The 16,226-nt window shown below is 41.7% G+C and overlaps 1 protein-coding gene across 2 annotated transcripts in view; it reads right to left on the reverse strand.

Moving 5' to 3' along the window:
* Positions 1-3,418: 3,418 nt before the first annotated feature.
* The window catches only part of TXLNB (taxilin beta), a 39,703-nt gene continuing 26,895 nt past the window's right edge, over positions 3,419-16,226 (reverse strand). For both annotated transcript variants that reach the window (XM_084777482.1, XM_084777481.1), the window contains exons 7-10: positions 14,632-14,706; positions 8,830-8,922; positions 6,377-6,472; positions 3,419-4,441 (exon numbers count right to left, since the gene is read on the reverse strand). In XM_084777482.1, coding sequence (XP_084633608.1) covers positions 3,671-4,441; positions 6,377-6,472; positions 8,830-8,922; positions 14,632-14,706 — 1,035 coding nt within the window. In that variant the 3' untranslated portion in view covers positions 3,419-3,670. The remainder of the gene's footprint in view (positions 4,442-6,376; positions 6,473-8,829; positions 8,923-14,631; positions 14,707-16,226) is intronic.

A 16,226-nucleotide genomic window follows, 5' to 3' on the forward strand; every position in this document is an offset into this window, starting at 1 on the left:
CCTAGTCACAGCTTCTAATCTCAATTGCTTTGCAAAGGCCCTACCTCCACTCCCATGTGACTTTGGAGATTAAGCTTCTGGCACTTGTGTTTGCAGAGAATGAGGTCAAACTAGTCACAAGGGCATCCTGTTTGTAGCTCTTCTGTCACAGATCACAGTGTTCTTTACTGTAGCCTTATTTATTTCCATGATATCTCCCTCTCCCTCTGTTCCTTGGCTGCTTTCCCCTTTATGCTCCCAAAAGATTTACTACATATGCATTTTATTTAAAAAGCCTAAACTCAACCAAAAATAGAATAATGCCATATTTTAACTGGGTGTTGATGAGTCATGGAAGAATAAACAAAAATTAAAAATTAAAAGAAATCTACTGGAAAACTTGGGAGAAATGCATTCTTTTTTTTTTTTTTTTTTATTAATTTATTCTTGTTACATCTCAATGGTTATCCCGTCCCTTGTATCCTCCCATTCTTCCCTCCCTCCCATTTTCCCCTTATTCCCCTCCCCTATGACAGTTCCTGAGGGGGATTACCTCCCCCTCTATATGATCATAGGGTATCAAGTCTCTTCTTGGTAACCTGCTGTCCTTCCTCTGAGTGCCATCAGGTCTCCCCCTCCAGGGGACATGGTCAAAGGTGTGGCACCAGAGTGTGTGAGAACGTAATATCCCACTCTCCACTTTACTGTGGAGAGTGTTCTGTCCATTGTCTAGATCTGGGTAGGGGTTTAAGGTTTACCGCCTGTATTGTCCTTGTCTGGTGCCTAGTTTGAGTGGGACCCCTGTGCCCAAATCTGCCTATCATAATGTTCTACTTGTAGGCTCCTAGGACCCTCTGGGTCCTTCTACTTTGCCTTTCTCTCATGAATCTCACATCTAGAGTCCCACTAGAATGTCCTCTCCTCTGTCTCTGTTTCCTGGTAAGTGAAGGCTTTCGTGGGACATGCCCGTTGGGCTAATATGCAGATATAAGTGAGTATATACCATTTGAGTCTTTCTGCTTCTGAGTTAACTCACTCATTATGATCATTTCTAGCTCAATCCATTTATCCACAAATTTTGGGAATTCCTTGTTTTTAATAGCTGAATAGTATTCCATAGTGTATATGTACCACAGTTTCTTTATCCATTCTTCTACTGAGGGACACTTAGGCTGTTTCCATGTTCTGGCTATTATGAATAGGGCTGCTATGAACATGGTTGAGCAAATTTTCTTGCTGTGTGCTGGAGCATCTTCTGGGTATATTCCAAGGAGTGGAATAGCTGGGTCCTGAGGAAGCCCTATTCCCATTTTTCTGAGATAGCACCAGATAGATTTCCAAAGTGGTTGTACTAGTTTGCATTCCCACCAGCAAGAGAAATGCATTCTTAATCGGAATAAACATTATATTGTTACATTTAAAGCGCAATGGTTTCAGTGTTTCTAGAAGGATTTGGCATCTCTAAAAATGGTTACATGAACTTGATAAAGAAGATATATATTTTTCTTCCTTTCAGAGCTTATGAGTTGTTATGAATAGTAAGGCCAAGTTTGAACAGAAAGAACTACAATAAAACATTCTTTGACTATTAAAATAATTCTCCCAAAGCCTATATTAAAGCTTTACAGATTTCAGGGAAATTACAGCCTCTGAAACTGTGCCAAAGGTACACACAGTTGTGAAAGATGTGTTGCTGTGAAACTCTTTTGGATGAAAATAATAAACGTTGAGCGTTAGGATATTTAATTTATTGGATGTCAGTGCCTCTTGCCTTAGCTTTTGCTGAAACCTAACTGTGATGATCCTACTCCGTTCTTTGAAGCTCAACTCCCATAAACAGAGAGAAGGGATTATTATAGTGAACATTTGGATTTCAGTTAATTGAATGTCTAATTTCCAGTAGTGTTGAACTTGGCTGGATACCAATGTGCTTATAATATGCAGTCTCTGAAAACACCCGAGTTCTCAAATAACGGCATGCTTTTTTCCCCTGATTTTTTTTTCTCAAGTGGTATTTTTGTTCTTTCCCTTACTGTCTACTTCAAACAAATTTTATACAGTTTTATAATTCTTTTAACATATGGCTGCTGCCTACCAGCTCCTTGTGTGCCTTGGCAAACAGCCACGTGCACCACTGAAGAATGAGTTCTGGATGAGTTTTCAAGAATCATCTTTTATCCATTTTACTACCTGAGTTCAACTTCTTAACATAGAGTTATATTGCACAGCCCTCTCCACCAGCTCCTTCTGTCTCCCAGCTTCCCACCTCTTCCTGTTTCCTTAGCATAGGCCTCTTTTAGCCTAGGCAGGGCAATTTATGCTGTCAGTTTTATTAGAGGTTGTTGTCAACAATGAGAGTTTTAAAACTCGTGCAAACAATCCCATGTGCTTTTAGCTTTTGACTTCTCAGCTGTTGTCTTTGAATTATGAGTAGAGACTCCCCCTCTTAAAATTTTGTACAAAATCCTTTGAACAGAAAATGTGTTGGCTTTGTAAGCCTTACCACTCCTACTGAGGGTTTGTATGGATTTCTATTGGAGAAAAATATATTTTACTTAACATTAACTGCAATGTGGGCCAGGCATAATTACTTGATACGGAGGAGAAAATTTGGAAGGAAGAAATGCTTTGAGATAGAGACAAGGTGAGAGACAGCAAGAAGTAAGTATTTTCTTGAGATATCAGTAGCCAAAGAGGCAGGAACCAGGGCCAGCCTCTCCTAGGTTGAGGCCACTCAAACCCTTCAAATCGTAGATTCTTTCCCTATTTCCAACCATGTGCTCACAGGTAGCCAGGAGGAGGCTGCTTCATCCGAGGGAAGTGATGCTAATGAAGTTGGGAGAAAGATGGCTGAGAGGATCAAGAAGCATTAGAAGAAGGAAGCAGCCTCCTTGTGCTGGTCAGAGACGCCTGTGGTCCCCGGTGTGTACATGCCTTCTGCACAGGCAATTTCTGTCACTTCATCAGTTGGTTGAGTTTATTTATCTCAAGTTGGGTTTCTTTTTTTTTTTTTTTTTTACTGCCAATATAGTGATGGCCTAAATATTTCTGTTCTGAGCTTATTTCTGATTCATAGAGCATTGGTCTGCTGTAGTCCAGAGAGAACTTTTTGATTAGCATGTAAATATCTTGCAATAAAGAAAAATCTGTAAGGAGTGAACTATACTTGCAATGTATGATAACTTTATATACATGTATGAAAATATGTGTATGTGTACACATAAACATATCCACACATGTACACATGTGTAGTGTATACACACATAAGCATAATGTATTTTATGCTATTTAAATGGAACCCCAGCATTCATTATACAGATCTTACTGAGTTATTTGTGGAAATAAATGTAACATCTCAGTGTATATATGTTGCAGTGGGAGTCCTTAAATACCAAATCTACCAAATCTTACTGCTAATAAACTGGATTAAGGCACTAGCTTAATGGAAAAGAAATGTATATTTGCTCTTGATGTGTTTGGCTGCCGATGTGAAAATTATACAATCACAGAGAATTCCCAAGTTCGTTATAAATCGCAAACAACAGCAAAGGCTCAAACTGTTCTTTCTGCACAACATTAAAAATGTCTTGACCCTAACTAACCCTCTTCCTAGTCCTCGAGGTGTCTTTTCACAGACATTCTGCTCTGAGGAAGATGCAGTCAGGTTAACAGCCGGAAACCTCGATAAGGCTTAGTCTACTCCATCCAGAAGGACCTCAGCCTCTGTGGGGAGTCCAGTGGAAGGGCCTAGGGTGATGTCTGTGACTGATGGTGCAGGCTGCTCCCTAGACTGACAGCCAGGCACCACAGCAGGATCTCCCTCACTCTCTGGTGATGGTGGAGGAGCATGTTTTGTCTCCACTACAGTTGGGGAGCTCTGGGCTGGGCACAGTGAGGCCTGATCAAACCCTTTTGCCTCTGGCTGCTGAAGCTTTAGGTCCGGGAGGTTCCCAGCAGGGAGACCCTGGCTTTGGAGCTCTGTCTCTACAGGTGTGCTGTCTGTAGGGGGAGGGGCAGCCTCACAGACCCCTTCGGCCCTGGCCTGAGAACCCTCAGGAAGCTGAGGACTCCCTGAAGCAGTGGAAGGGGTCAGACGGGCTAGTTCGGACTGCTGGGGGGTGATGTCACTTCCGCCCTGAGGAGAGTTCACTGCAGCTTGTCTTTCATCTGGTTGGTCCAGCGTGGACTCTGGATGATGAAGGATGGTTAACGCTGTGGCCAGGTTTTTCACGGCGTTTTGAACACTGTTGGCTTCCTCGGCATCCATCTCTTTGTCTTCAGAGACATTTGACTCTGGCTCTTCATCAGAGGTAGGCTGACCCTGGTCTTCCTTTTCAGGCATTTTTGCTTCTCTGATTTTTTTGTAGAGTTCCTTTCTCTCTTCTTGTAAAGCGCGACACAGGTTCTCCAGCCTTTGGATTTTCATCACAAAACATTCATATTCTTTAGCTCTCAGGGCTTTCTGTGACAAACACACAAATAGCATAAGAAGTAAATTTCCCAGGATGCTGTCCTGGGAAACCATTCGTCCCATAATTTGTTTGCTATGTTTGAATCAACATTTAGGGCTATCACTTTGTTTTCCCGTTGTTTAGGGTGTGTGTGTGTGTGTTTGCACTCAATATTAGACTGTGGGACCAGAAAGCCATGCAATGCGGGGAAGTGGGTCCAGAGCAAGAGTGAGGCTGACATGTGTCCAAACCCAAAAATCTCATCCTGAGACCAGTAGGAGTAGGTTTGCTTCCTCTACACTCTGGGCCTGCATGTCCCAGCCCACACAGCCTGTACGACAGGCTCTGCCACCCTTGAGGAAGTCACGTAGCTTGGTGGCCAGGTTTCAGCCTAAACGTTCTATTTCCTTATAAGGACGTGTCCAGCTAGCAGCTGGCATTCCTCTTCACGCAAATGAAATATTCCCAGCACCTTGGCCCCAGCCAAGGATGTACACTCACCCCCAAAACCCCTACCTACTCCCCAAGGTTTTTATAGTCCTTATTCATCCTCAATAAAGAGATCTGTTTCACTGAAAACCGACAGGAGAGGCTGTTTCCCCTGCACTCAACCGACTGAGGTCCCACGTAACCCATCTGTCCCGGCTAAGTTTCATTCCTTCCAGCCTTGCCCAGTGCACACTGGTGCCTGGACACCCGAGGGGAAAAGCAGACTAATAGAATTTTAATCGCTAACGCCTGTTCTGGGGGAAGGAAACTTGGTAAGCTTTCTTTCTGCTTCAATGAAGAACCTCTTAAAATTTAACCTACATGAATCTTCTGTTTCTAAGAATCGGGAGGCTTAAGCAAAGGGATTCCATGAAATAAGATGAACTGGGACTTCACCCTCAGCAGTGCCTCGTGTATTCTAGGAACTACGTCTTCTTGATAAAACGGCTATATGCTAATCCTAGCAGCGATTTGATTCGTGTTGATGAGTCATGACCACACGTCTTGGGAATTGGTTGCAACTTGGGATGAATAGTTAAAGTGGTAATTATAACCGGAGAAACTCGTCACATACTAATTCAAGATGCTGGCCGCTTAAATTGTCCAATTCTTCTTTTCTCTGGTAATAGCGGCGTGAGTATGAGCCGGCACCTGCTCCTAGTCATCTCACTACACACACCCACCCTAACTACCCTGTATGCGTAAGACCCTTTTCACTTGTTAACTTAAGGAGATCTCTACTTTGTAACTCCTGGCACTCAAGCTGGAGCTTCCACACCATACCTCCACGCTGAGTGAGAGCTGCAACATCTGCAAGTCTTGGCCTACCATCTCATCAGCAACCTAGTACCCGTTGGAGGAGTTTTCAAAATGATTTCTTCACATTTGTCTATAAAGCACTCTATATGTGGGCTACCTGGGCTGTTGTCTTTTCCCAGCACAGTCAAACCATTAATTGTACTTTCTGGGTGCTAAACAGAAATTTGAGGTCAAGTAAGACCTTCATCAAGACCTTTACAGTCCAGGGCTGGAGAGTTGGCTAAGTGGTTAAGAGCATCATATGCTCTTCCAAAGGACCTGGGTTCAATTCCCAGCACCCACACGGCAGCTCACAACTGTCTGTAACTCCAAGATCTGACACCCTCATGCCAATGCACATAAATTAAAATTAAAAAAACAAACAAACAAACAAAACCTTTGCAGTCCAGCAGGCAGAGTGTCACTCTAGGGACAGCTTCCTATTCAATAACCCTGTGACTAAGGTTTACAAAGATCTTTCCCTGTAGATTTCTAAAAGATTCTTGCTCGTATTATTTTTTACTATATTTTGATATGTCACAGCTCCCTTGAAATGCAGCCTGCTTTCACACACGGTCATTTGCACTCCTGGGTTATACTGACTGTTTTGCCAGGGTTGGGGAAAGGGAGATAAAAGCTGAGAGAAGGGACTTCCTCACCTCTTCAATCATGTCCAGCAAAGCTTTGTTACAGTTCTCAAATCGAGCTTTCCACGTGGCTGTGTCCCTCTCCAGCTTCTTCGTTTTCTTAGTCGTCTGCAAGGATGAGAATGTCTTAGTGTTAACCCTGAAGAGTTAATGTGTCAAGGAAGCACTTAGCTCAGCATGTGACACCAAGGGTACTCCTTTTGCTATCAGCTGCCGAAGCAAACAAACGCTGCATGTCAACAATGAGGATTGCACAAGAGCAATGACTTATTTCTGAGTCCCCTAGATCACTAAGGAACAAACTGATTTGCACTGGAGCCAGTTCTGGAAGAACGAAACTGCTTGGGAGCGCGCTGCATTGGTGTTGGCTCTTCTTTCATTTAAAATTCAAAAAAAAAATCTTACTGAGAACCATAAATAAGCTTGCAATTTATATCATTTGCTTTATCAAATAGAAGGCTATCACGATGAGAAAGTAGACGTTACTTTTAGGCAGTAAACTGTAGATAATAATTTGTGTACATGCAAAAGGCTGCTTGCCACGTTCTCTTGATGCGTGTTTATAGGGGGAAGGGAAGTTCCCAGAATGTGATGATTACACATTCATTTAATCTCTGAAGCAGCCCAACAAGAAAGACTTCATTTTCATCCCTATTTTACAAATGGTGAGACTGAGGCTCAGGGACATGTGTTAATATCTCAGTGAGTCAACCAGAGAGTCAGACTGGAGATACCTCATTTCCTGCAACAAGGAAAGTGTCATTTAGTCACCAGGCCCTAGTATGAATGTGGAGGACAGAGAACTGATCGAACCTTTTTTGATTATGAGATTATTGGACATTATTTACTATAGGATCTCCTCTCTGATTTATAAATTGGAGGTTAAGCTCAAAGTCAGGAATTGTTCCCTTTCATGAGCCACACCTCCGTGCCTGCCCTCTTTCATATTTTTATTTCAGTTATTTTGAGACAAGGTTTCATTCTGTAGTTCTGGCTGCCCTGAACTTGCTGTGTAGACCAGGCTGGCCCGGAGCTCACAGAGGTCTGCCTGCCTCTGCCTCCCTAGTGCTGTGATTAAAGGCGTGCACCCACATGCTTGGCTATGTGCTTGCTTCTTGAGCAAAGCTGTCTGAGGCACCCACTGAAGCCTGAGGCTGAGCCCAGACCATCAGCTCTTGCTGGAAAAGAAGCTAAATGAGTCTTGAATGGATTTCTTATTTGGGTCACGTTAGCCTGATTAGGCATTTGTAAAGCTTAACTTTAACAATTCGATGGAAGATATAAGACCATATTCAGAGCTACACAAACATGGGTACCAGTTTTTTTGTTGTTGTTGTTCTTTATTGTCAGGGAGTTCTTGAGTAAACTAATATCCATAAATGAATTTCAGATTAAGAACAGTTGATTTAATATCCCAGCCTCAAATATGCAAGTCTGAAACAAAATTCAAATTGTATAACTCTAGAATGAAAAGAAATATCCAGAACCAAGAAAACTAACTTAACAAACATTAGTGTAAAAGGGTATCTCACTAAAATATATTTTGAAAGATACTTTCTACACTTATAATTATTGCCAGTGCCTGTATAGAAACATTATTTGTGTGTGTGTGTGTGTGTGTGTGCATGTGTGTGTGTGTGTGCATGTGTGTGTGTGCATTGTGTGTGTGTGTGTGTGTGTGTGCATGGATTTACCTGTGGATATGTCCATGCTGTGCTGTACTTGTGGATGCCAGAGGACAACTGTTAGGGATCAGTCATCTTTAGTCATCTTGCTTTGAGGCATGGTCTCTCTTGGCCTCTTGCTGTGCTTCCTATGCTAGGATAGCTGGCTCATGAGCTTCCAGACTGTTCTCCTGTTCCTACTCTCCATGTTGCTAGACAAGCTCTAAGATCACTGATGTACCCCACCTCATCACATGACTCTCGGGCTCTCAACTCTGGTCATCAGGCCTGCACAGCAAGTGGGTTCACCCTCTGCCCACAGAGACCGAATGTGGATGCAGATTTTCTGTCAGGAAGATACTGAACTGAATAAAATGTTGATGCTATGTCCATTGATAATATTTGTACCTTATATTTGTAAAAGACTCACAAAAGCTTTTAATGCACCAACTTATTTGCACTCTACAGTTTTGTGAGTTGTACAAAGAGATCAATTTATAGAAAAAATAAAACTCAGGAGATGTAAATAAATGGTTCCAAAGAACTTGGAGGATAGTTACAAATGTAGAATTTGAATTTACTCTTCCATCTTCTTATTTGGGGATCCATCAATTATATCACAATTATGAGAAGGAGTCTATCAACTCTAATGTATTAATTTTGGTATTTAAACCTTTTTTAGCCTATACAATTGCATTGAATCATAAAACGCACTGGAGTATTTTAGCCAGAGAAAAATGAAGGCAAAGAACTGTCTGCCAAAACAAAAAAGGTCAATATTCATAGATATGCAATACTCACTTTATCCATTTCCTGCTTGAAAGTGGCAAACACTTCATTGCTTTTTGTCAGTGTATTCTGGAACTCCTCAAACCTTCCTGAGTAGAGAGTGAGCTGTAAACAGAGGGAAAAAAATACATCGATTTTAGGGTTGCTTTCAGAGTGCTTCCAGAAAAACAACATGTCACTGTTCATTATTTGAGAAGAAAAATGACTTAAAAATATTCGCAGCACAGGGCTGGTCACAAGTTTAGTTATTTTATTTACTACAAGGTCAATCTAGGTTGCTGAACATGATTAAAAATCTTCATTTAAAAACTGTGTCTGTCTGTCTGTCCTCAGATGTCTTCTTCTCCTGTTCTCCACCTTGCCAATCAGGAGAAGATCTCACGGTAGTGGTACAGCTTGTCATTTAGCTGCGCTGGCTGGCCAGCCAAGTCCAAGCCTTCCTGTCCCTTCCTAGTCCTCAGTGCTGCAGTTACAGGCGTGTGTCACCACACCTTTCTTTCACACGGCTGCAAGGGACTCAAACTCAGGTCCTTACGCTTTTCCAGCAAACACTATACCCACTCAACCATCTTTGCAGCTGGGATGTGTTTCCTTCCTTCCTTTCTTCCTTCCTTCCTTTCTCTCTCTCTCTCTCTCTCTCTCTCTCTCTCTCTCTCTCTTTGAGAATTTCATGCATGCATGTATGTTATGTGTTCTGATTAAATCCTCTGTCATTCCCTACCTTCCAGTTTCTTTCTTATCCCCTTCCACAACTTTTCCCTTCCAATTTCTTATGCCCTATCTTCTTTTAAAAGCCTATTGAGTTCACTTAGTGTTGCCTAAATTTTTTTAAATAAAATTACAGCTTTATTGTATCATATTTTATAAATATTTATTGGTCACTGAACATATGTATGTACCACATATATAAATATATTTATTTAACACCTGGGTCCTGCTTTTGAGGGACTTCCTAGTGGGAAGACAATTTGGCTAAATGACCAAGTCAGACAGAACCTTACTTGTCTTGGATTTCCTATATAATCAACTTTTACAACCTAAGCTAATGAGTAGCTGTCATTTTAAGCTGTCTATGCTTCCATGCCTCTGACCCCACAGTAATGCATGTGTGTTTTTGTACATGTGTTGTGATACCCATTTGCTGAAAACAGAAATAGGGATCAAAAGCAATCTTATAAATAAATATCTTCCATAAATGTTGGAAGGAGCGTTTGGATATTACTTGACAGTACTTGTTTGTTTGTTATCTGGATGGGCTGGGGTCAGTTGGAGTCAGTGACTTATTCCCTTGTAAGACTCTGCTAACAATTTCCTTAAAGTACTCCATTCTTTTCCCCGATGTGATGCTTTCTGTGCCATTCAATAAAGACAGAGCAAAAACACAGGGACAGGGATAGATTCCAACACAGCTTTCAGGCAGGCAACAGATTTAGGCTCATGCAACAGACAAACCATGAAAGAAGACAGAGTGAAGTAGAGAATTCACATCTGGGCTCTTTGGACTGGAGAGATAGCTCAGAGGCTAAAGGCTTGAAATTACAACCAGACCATCAAACCCAGACTTACTCTTGGTTAAACAATAGCAAGGGGAATTACTTTGATTTCTTTCCTTCATGAGACACTAGCACAGCACTACTGACTCACAGTTTATCATTTTTTTAAATTTATTTTTTATCTTATATGTATTCATATTTTGCCTGCATGTATGTGACTCACAGTTTATTATTTTTTTAATTTATTTTTATTTTATATATATTATATTTTGCCTGCATGTATGTCTGTGTGAGGTTGTCAGATCTTGGAATTACAGACAGTTGTGAGGCTGCCATGTGTGTGCTGGGAATCGAACCTGCATCTTACAGAAGAGCAGTCTGATGGTCTTAACCACTGAGCCATCCCTCCAGCCCCCACAGCTTATTATTAATGTGTTCAAATTGATGCGCAGAGACGATAGAAAATAATTATTTTAAAATGCTTTTAGTATGTGGTGTGTTTGTGCGCGTGCATGTGTATGTATGTGCATGTGCCACAACATGCTTGTGCCAAGGACTGCATGTGGAGATCAGAAAACAGCTCTCAGGACTTGTCTCTCTCCTGCCACCCTGTGGAAGAGTGCCACGAATCAAACTCAGGTGGTCACACCTGTGCCAAGAATTGGGTATTGCCCTATCATCTCTGAATTTTACTACATTATTCCAATTGACCACTTTTCAATTGCTATGCTCCCAAATTAAGTTGCATAAAAAATACACAGAAAATGAACCTCCCCTAACCACGTGAGGTATACACATCAACATTGCTATGCTCATGTTATTGTACAGCTAGTCTCCAGAATGTTTTCGTGCTGCAAAATGGAAACACTGTACACATTAAGCAACTTCTCAGATCCCCTCTCGAGTGGTCAGGTTTTAATGTTCTCCTCTTCTTCCTATTGGACATAGACGGTGCAATTTGAGTGGTGTATCCCTTGCTCAGGAAACCGGAAGCAGCATTATCTTATTCTAACTAAAAATGTTGTACTGTTCATTTTGTTAGCAGATATTTATACTATAGGGCTGGGGTGTGATTAGCATTTTGACATAGTGCATGTTTGGTTTGACAGGAGCTATTCCCACTTTCACTTTGGGATGTAAGAGAAACATGGAAAGGCCATGCAGAAGTCATGCACAGTGTTTTTTCTTGCTAGGAACGGAAATAGAAGCAAACTACCATGGTTAAAAGTAACAAAAATTGCTGCAGTACATCACCTTAAAATGGGCTTAAGGGCTCAGTTGTTTTTTTTTTTTGTTTTGTTTTGTTTTGTTTTTTGCATTTACATTTAGTTATTTGGTTTTGGAGGGGCATGCACGCCATGTGAGTGCGTGGAAGACAGAGCCTCACTTTCCAGAGTTGGGAGCCAGCTCTTTCTACCACATGGGGCCCGAGGATTACCAAGCAAGGGCCTGTCCTCACTAAGCCATATCAAGCTGGTCCTCATATGTTCCTTTACCTGAACACAGAGTCCTAATTAGAGTAGGAAATGGAAGGAACTGTTTCTAGAAATTGTCTTACTAGCACTGTGAGGCTTGATGTGGGAGCAAGTCCTGTTTACAGAGTTCTTGCAGAGGGCCTCCCCCTGGTCTAAGGATAAAGAGAGGACATCTGAGTCTAAAGACTATGATTATACTTTTTAAAGAATTTACTTCCCGATCATTCCCCTTGAGTGGTTTTTTGTGTCTGTGCTGTCAGATACTGCTGACATTCCCCATTTGCTACTATCTTCATTCTTACTGATCTGATGACACTTCATTAGTTATGACAATTGTATCCCACTGGTCATCTGTAGTGGCTGCTTTACTGCCTTGGTTTATGTACCTGAAAGCCAAACACAGCTTTTCTACCCAATGCACCAGTGTTGTCTTATGACTGACAGTGACTTCAGTGTAAGGCAGTGGTTCTTAACCAGTGAGTTATGACCCTTTTGAGGGGTGCATATCAGATACGTATGATCAGATACATTATGATTCATAACAGTAGCAAAATTACAGTTATAAGGTAGTTGTCAAATAATTTTATGGTTATGAGGGTAGAGGTTGGGGGAGGTCACCACAACATGAGGAACTGTATTAAGGAACTGTACTAAGGAACTACATTAGGAAGGTTGAAAACCCCTGCTCTAGGAAAACATGTGAACTGCCCTTTGTGTTTTTCTTGCTCAGGTCTTAGACATGAGCATCAAGGCCTTGACGTCCTGCTGTTCCTACTTTTTAAAGGACAATTAGAAACAAGGCAAATATGTGAGCAGAATAGGGTTTCCAAGTTTATGTAAGTTGAAAAGGGTCACACAGCATCTCTGTGTGATGAGCCAGTGCCCTGATCTTAATATCTGGACTCATTGCAGGATCCGTGTGGGAGTCGGGGAGTCAGGAATACCTGGTACATCCTTCTCCTGTTTGAACGGGTAGAGTTGAGGAATTAGATCGCATCTTTTTGTTTTTATTTCCCACATCACTAAGCTCTTAGATCCTTGGTTCTATGAGACGCCTCAGTCAGTAAAGTACCTGCTATGCCAGCCTGAGGATCTGACTTTTGAGCCACAGCACCCCCGTTATCGAAGCCAGGCATAGCAGAACACTTCTGTGATCTAACCACCAAAGGAGTAGAAACAAGGGGATCATCGTGGGGCTTGCTAGCCAGCTAGTCTGGCCAGACTGCTGAGCTCCAGATTTGTTTTGAGGCATGTCTCAAAAAAAAAAAAAAAAAGGTAGACAGGGAGTGAGGAATACACTTGATGTTGGCATTTGGCCTCCACATGCACATGAACAAATGTATACACTTTAACACACGTGGACACGGACATATCACAGAGACACACCCAGGACTCTGAGGGAAGCTGAACAAATCGCTCTCTAGGATAGAATCTAATATCAATCTACTCTTTTCAACTTCACTATCATCTTTTAGCTAAGTAATTTCTTGTAATAGACAATGTAAACAATGTCTAGTGTCAAGTAGTGTCTACTGTTGCTCTCAAGATCTGGGCTGTTGCTGAGCACAGATGGACCAGAAGCTCTGGGTTGATTCTCTCTCGGCTTTCTCTAGGAAGGCAGAAGAGTCACACTTCTTTCCCAGTGTCCATAGCCTGGAGACCCACGACCACATGCTGCCCCTGACACTGTGATACAATGGGTTCTACATCTGACTCAAAAGGCAGTGCTGAGTTTGTAATTCTGAACCCTATGATTGGGGAAAATCCAGAAACATTATGTTTCAAACCTCTATCTAATTAGTTTGAAAACTTTTCAAATAGATTATATTGAGGAAAACAATTATCCACTGCATTGTCTGTAGGCATTGTGTGAATATGCTTTAGGAAGGTGTCTGTGACAATGTCACCTTAATGTGTGTTTGCTATAATTTGTTATTTTAAGTTTATTCTTGATATACTTTACAAGAAAAAAGTATTTACTGAATTTGCTGTTTCATACAATAAGAATGCACTTTTTAAAAAATAATAAATAGGATTTTTAAATCAACATATAAGCATTTCCAGTGTTAATGCTGCCCCACGTGGAAGGTTTCTGATGTCTTCTCCTTGTATCGATTGCCTCATGAAACTCACCATCCCTTTAGAGTTTGGGCTTTTCCCCAACAGTAGGGCTGGAGTCCTTCTCTGGCCTGTAAGAAGGAATGTTTCCCAGGAGGGCCAGAGCCTAATGGCAATAGGGAAGATAAATAGGCCTGGCTTTTGCGTAGAGCCAGCTGTGGCAGGAGGCTATGTTTTTGAACCTGAAATAGGAACTCTAGTAGTCTAATAAAAAAATATGCCAGTGACACTTGAAGCCAAATCAGAAGGACTCCTGACTTTCCAACCATGCCTAGTCATTCAGTATTGACCAGGTCAGTCTTTGTCAATAGTTTGCTCTCTATTTTTCTCATTTTCTTTATATTATAGATGGTATCAAAATGTGAAGACTTTAGGATTGACAGCCATAAATGGTAATTTTGCATTTTTTTTCTCGCCTCAGTCAGGCAACGGATCAGGTGACAAAGAAGAAATGTGACAGAGCAGTAGGAAGCTGGAAATCAGCTTGCCATGACTGACCACAGTAATGGCATCATTTGCCTACAGACCTCTTGGCTTCCCAATGTTGGTATATATCAGCTCTTTTGCATAGACACAGCACTCTACGTCCTGAAATATAATGACTGGGAAGTTGCTCGCTTCTCATGCTGCATCCCCTGTCACCTGCTAAGCTTTGTGCAGAGAATCTTGGCTCCTAGTTTCTTGGTACCAGAAGGAGGCTACCCCAACCCTTCCTCATGTTCCTTCACCTGAGCTTGCAGCACTGTCTCCTGTTCCTTGAGCACTTTGGCTTGAAGTTTCCACTCTGCTGCCTGGTTCAGCAACTACGAGAAAAGAGAAGGCAGGGGAAGAAAATCTAGTTGTTTTTAAATTTGCCATTTGTTAAATTGCTATACATATACATATATATATCATATATGTATAAAACTAATGTTCCTTTTATACCATCTCCTTTAGATGTTTTTTGAGAGGAGGGACGTTTTGCAAAATTTAAGTTGACAAAGTTGAAATTAAGAAACACTTAATTTTATATGTTTAATTCCCAAGGAGACTAGAGGAGATAATTTTTAAAAATTAAGTATCCAAATCACCTGTGAATCACACAAAATCTAACCTCTCACCAATCCCACTGGTTAGAAGCTTCCCAAGCAATCCTCTCCTGCAACTATCATCAACCTTAGTTGAGCATCTCCAGACTTTCCCACCTGAGCATGGCTGTTGGCAACTGGTCCACTTTATTAGCACATAGTTATTCCCCATCACAGCACATATGATGCGTTAAAAAATATATACACCCCCCCACCCCCCCACCTCCCACCCCCCACCCCCCGTCTCCCTAGTTCATGACAGCACTTCACACATGTGTCTAACTTTCCTTAGGGCATCACTTAAAGGTAGATTTCCCCCTTTGGAGAAGATACTCTAGGACGTATAAGGCCTGATTGAAATCCGTGCTTTTCTATGAGCTGAGAGGGTTTGGCTCTCAGCTACTCATCAGCACATTTGAGAAACGGAGAAGCTCGATGGGTTGCTCTGAAGTCTGCCTCTGGCACTAAGAGGCCTCATCCCACTCCCTCGAGGAAGCCTTTCACGTGTAGCCACTGTGGTTAGACACAGTGGAGCAGGGCAGTGATGGGTGAGCAAGTGGTTTTAATTTGAGATGTACGTTTACCTGTTCATCAGTTTTGATGTACAGCTATAGTCTTTGGTTTAGGCTTGGATCTTTGGATCAGCGCTCACAAGATTTTTTTTTTTTTTGCTTTGTTTCATTAAATAAGAATCATGCCTACAATGTGCCATGAGGAAGATTTGATTGATTCAGAGACTTGTACAGTAACCTAGATTAGTAGTAACATTTACCCTATTGGTCCTATGAGAGGCCAGGGCACTGTGGAGTATAAGACCTGCAGGCCCCTCTGGCCATCTGAGGGTGTGGCAGAGCTGTGCTTGCCCTGTTTTGGAACCAACAGTGCCAGCCTGGTGGATGTCTCTGATTATCCTGTTTGCATGGAAAACCCCCCAGATTGGAGTTGATATCTCACCTTCCAGAAGTGAGATGCCATTGCTACAAGCTGAGAACTGGGGGGTGGGCGAGGGGTGGGTAGGCTTTAAAAACTAGCCATGAGGGTTTGTGGTCCAAATTCGCTTTTTTTTTCTGTCATATTTGAAAACTAGTTGTTTTGCAGTTTTCTATGTTGACAAATTAAGTGATTCGAGTCTGGCTTCAGTCAAACAAAAAGCTTCTGCTTGTGCGTATGTATGTATGTATGTATGTATGTATGTATGTATGTATGTATGTACGTACGTACGTCTCATTGTTGTCCTCTCTGGTTTAATTGATGCT

The sequence above is a fragment of the Acomys minous genome (assembly GCF_964271855.1).
Source record: "Acomys minous genome assembly, chromosome: 3".
NCBI lineage: Eukaryota > Metazoa > Chordata > Mammalia > Rodentia > Muridae > Acomys > Acomys minous.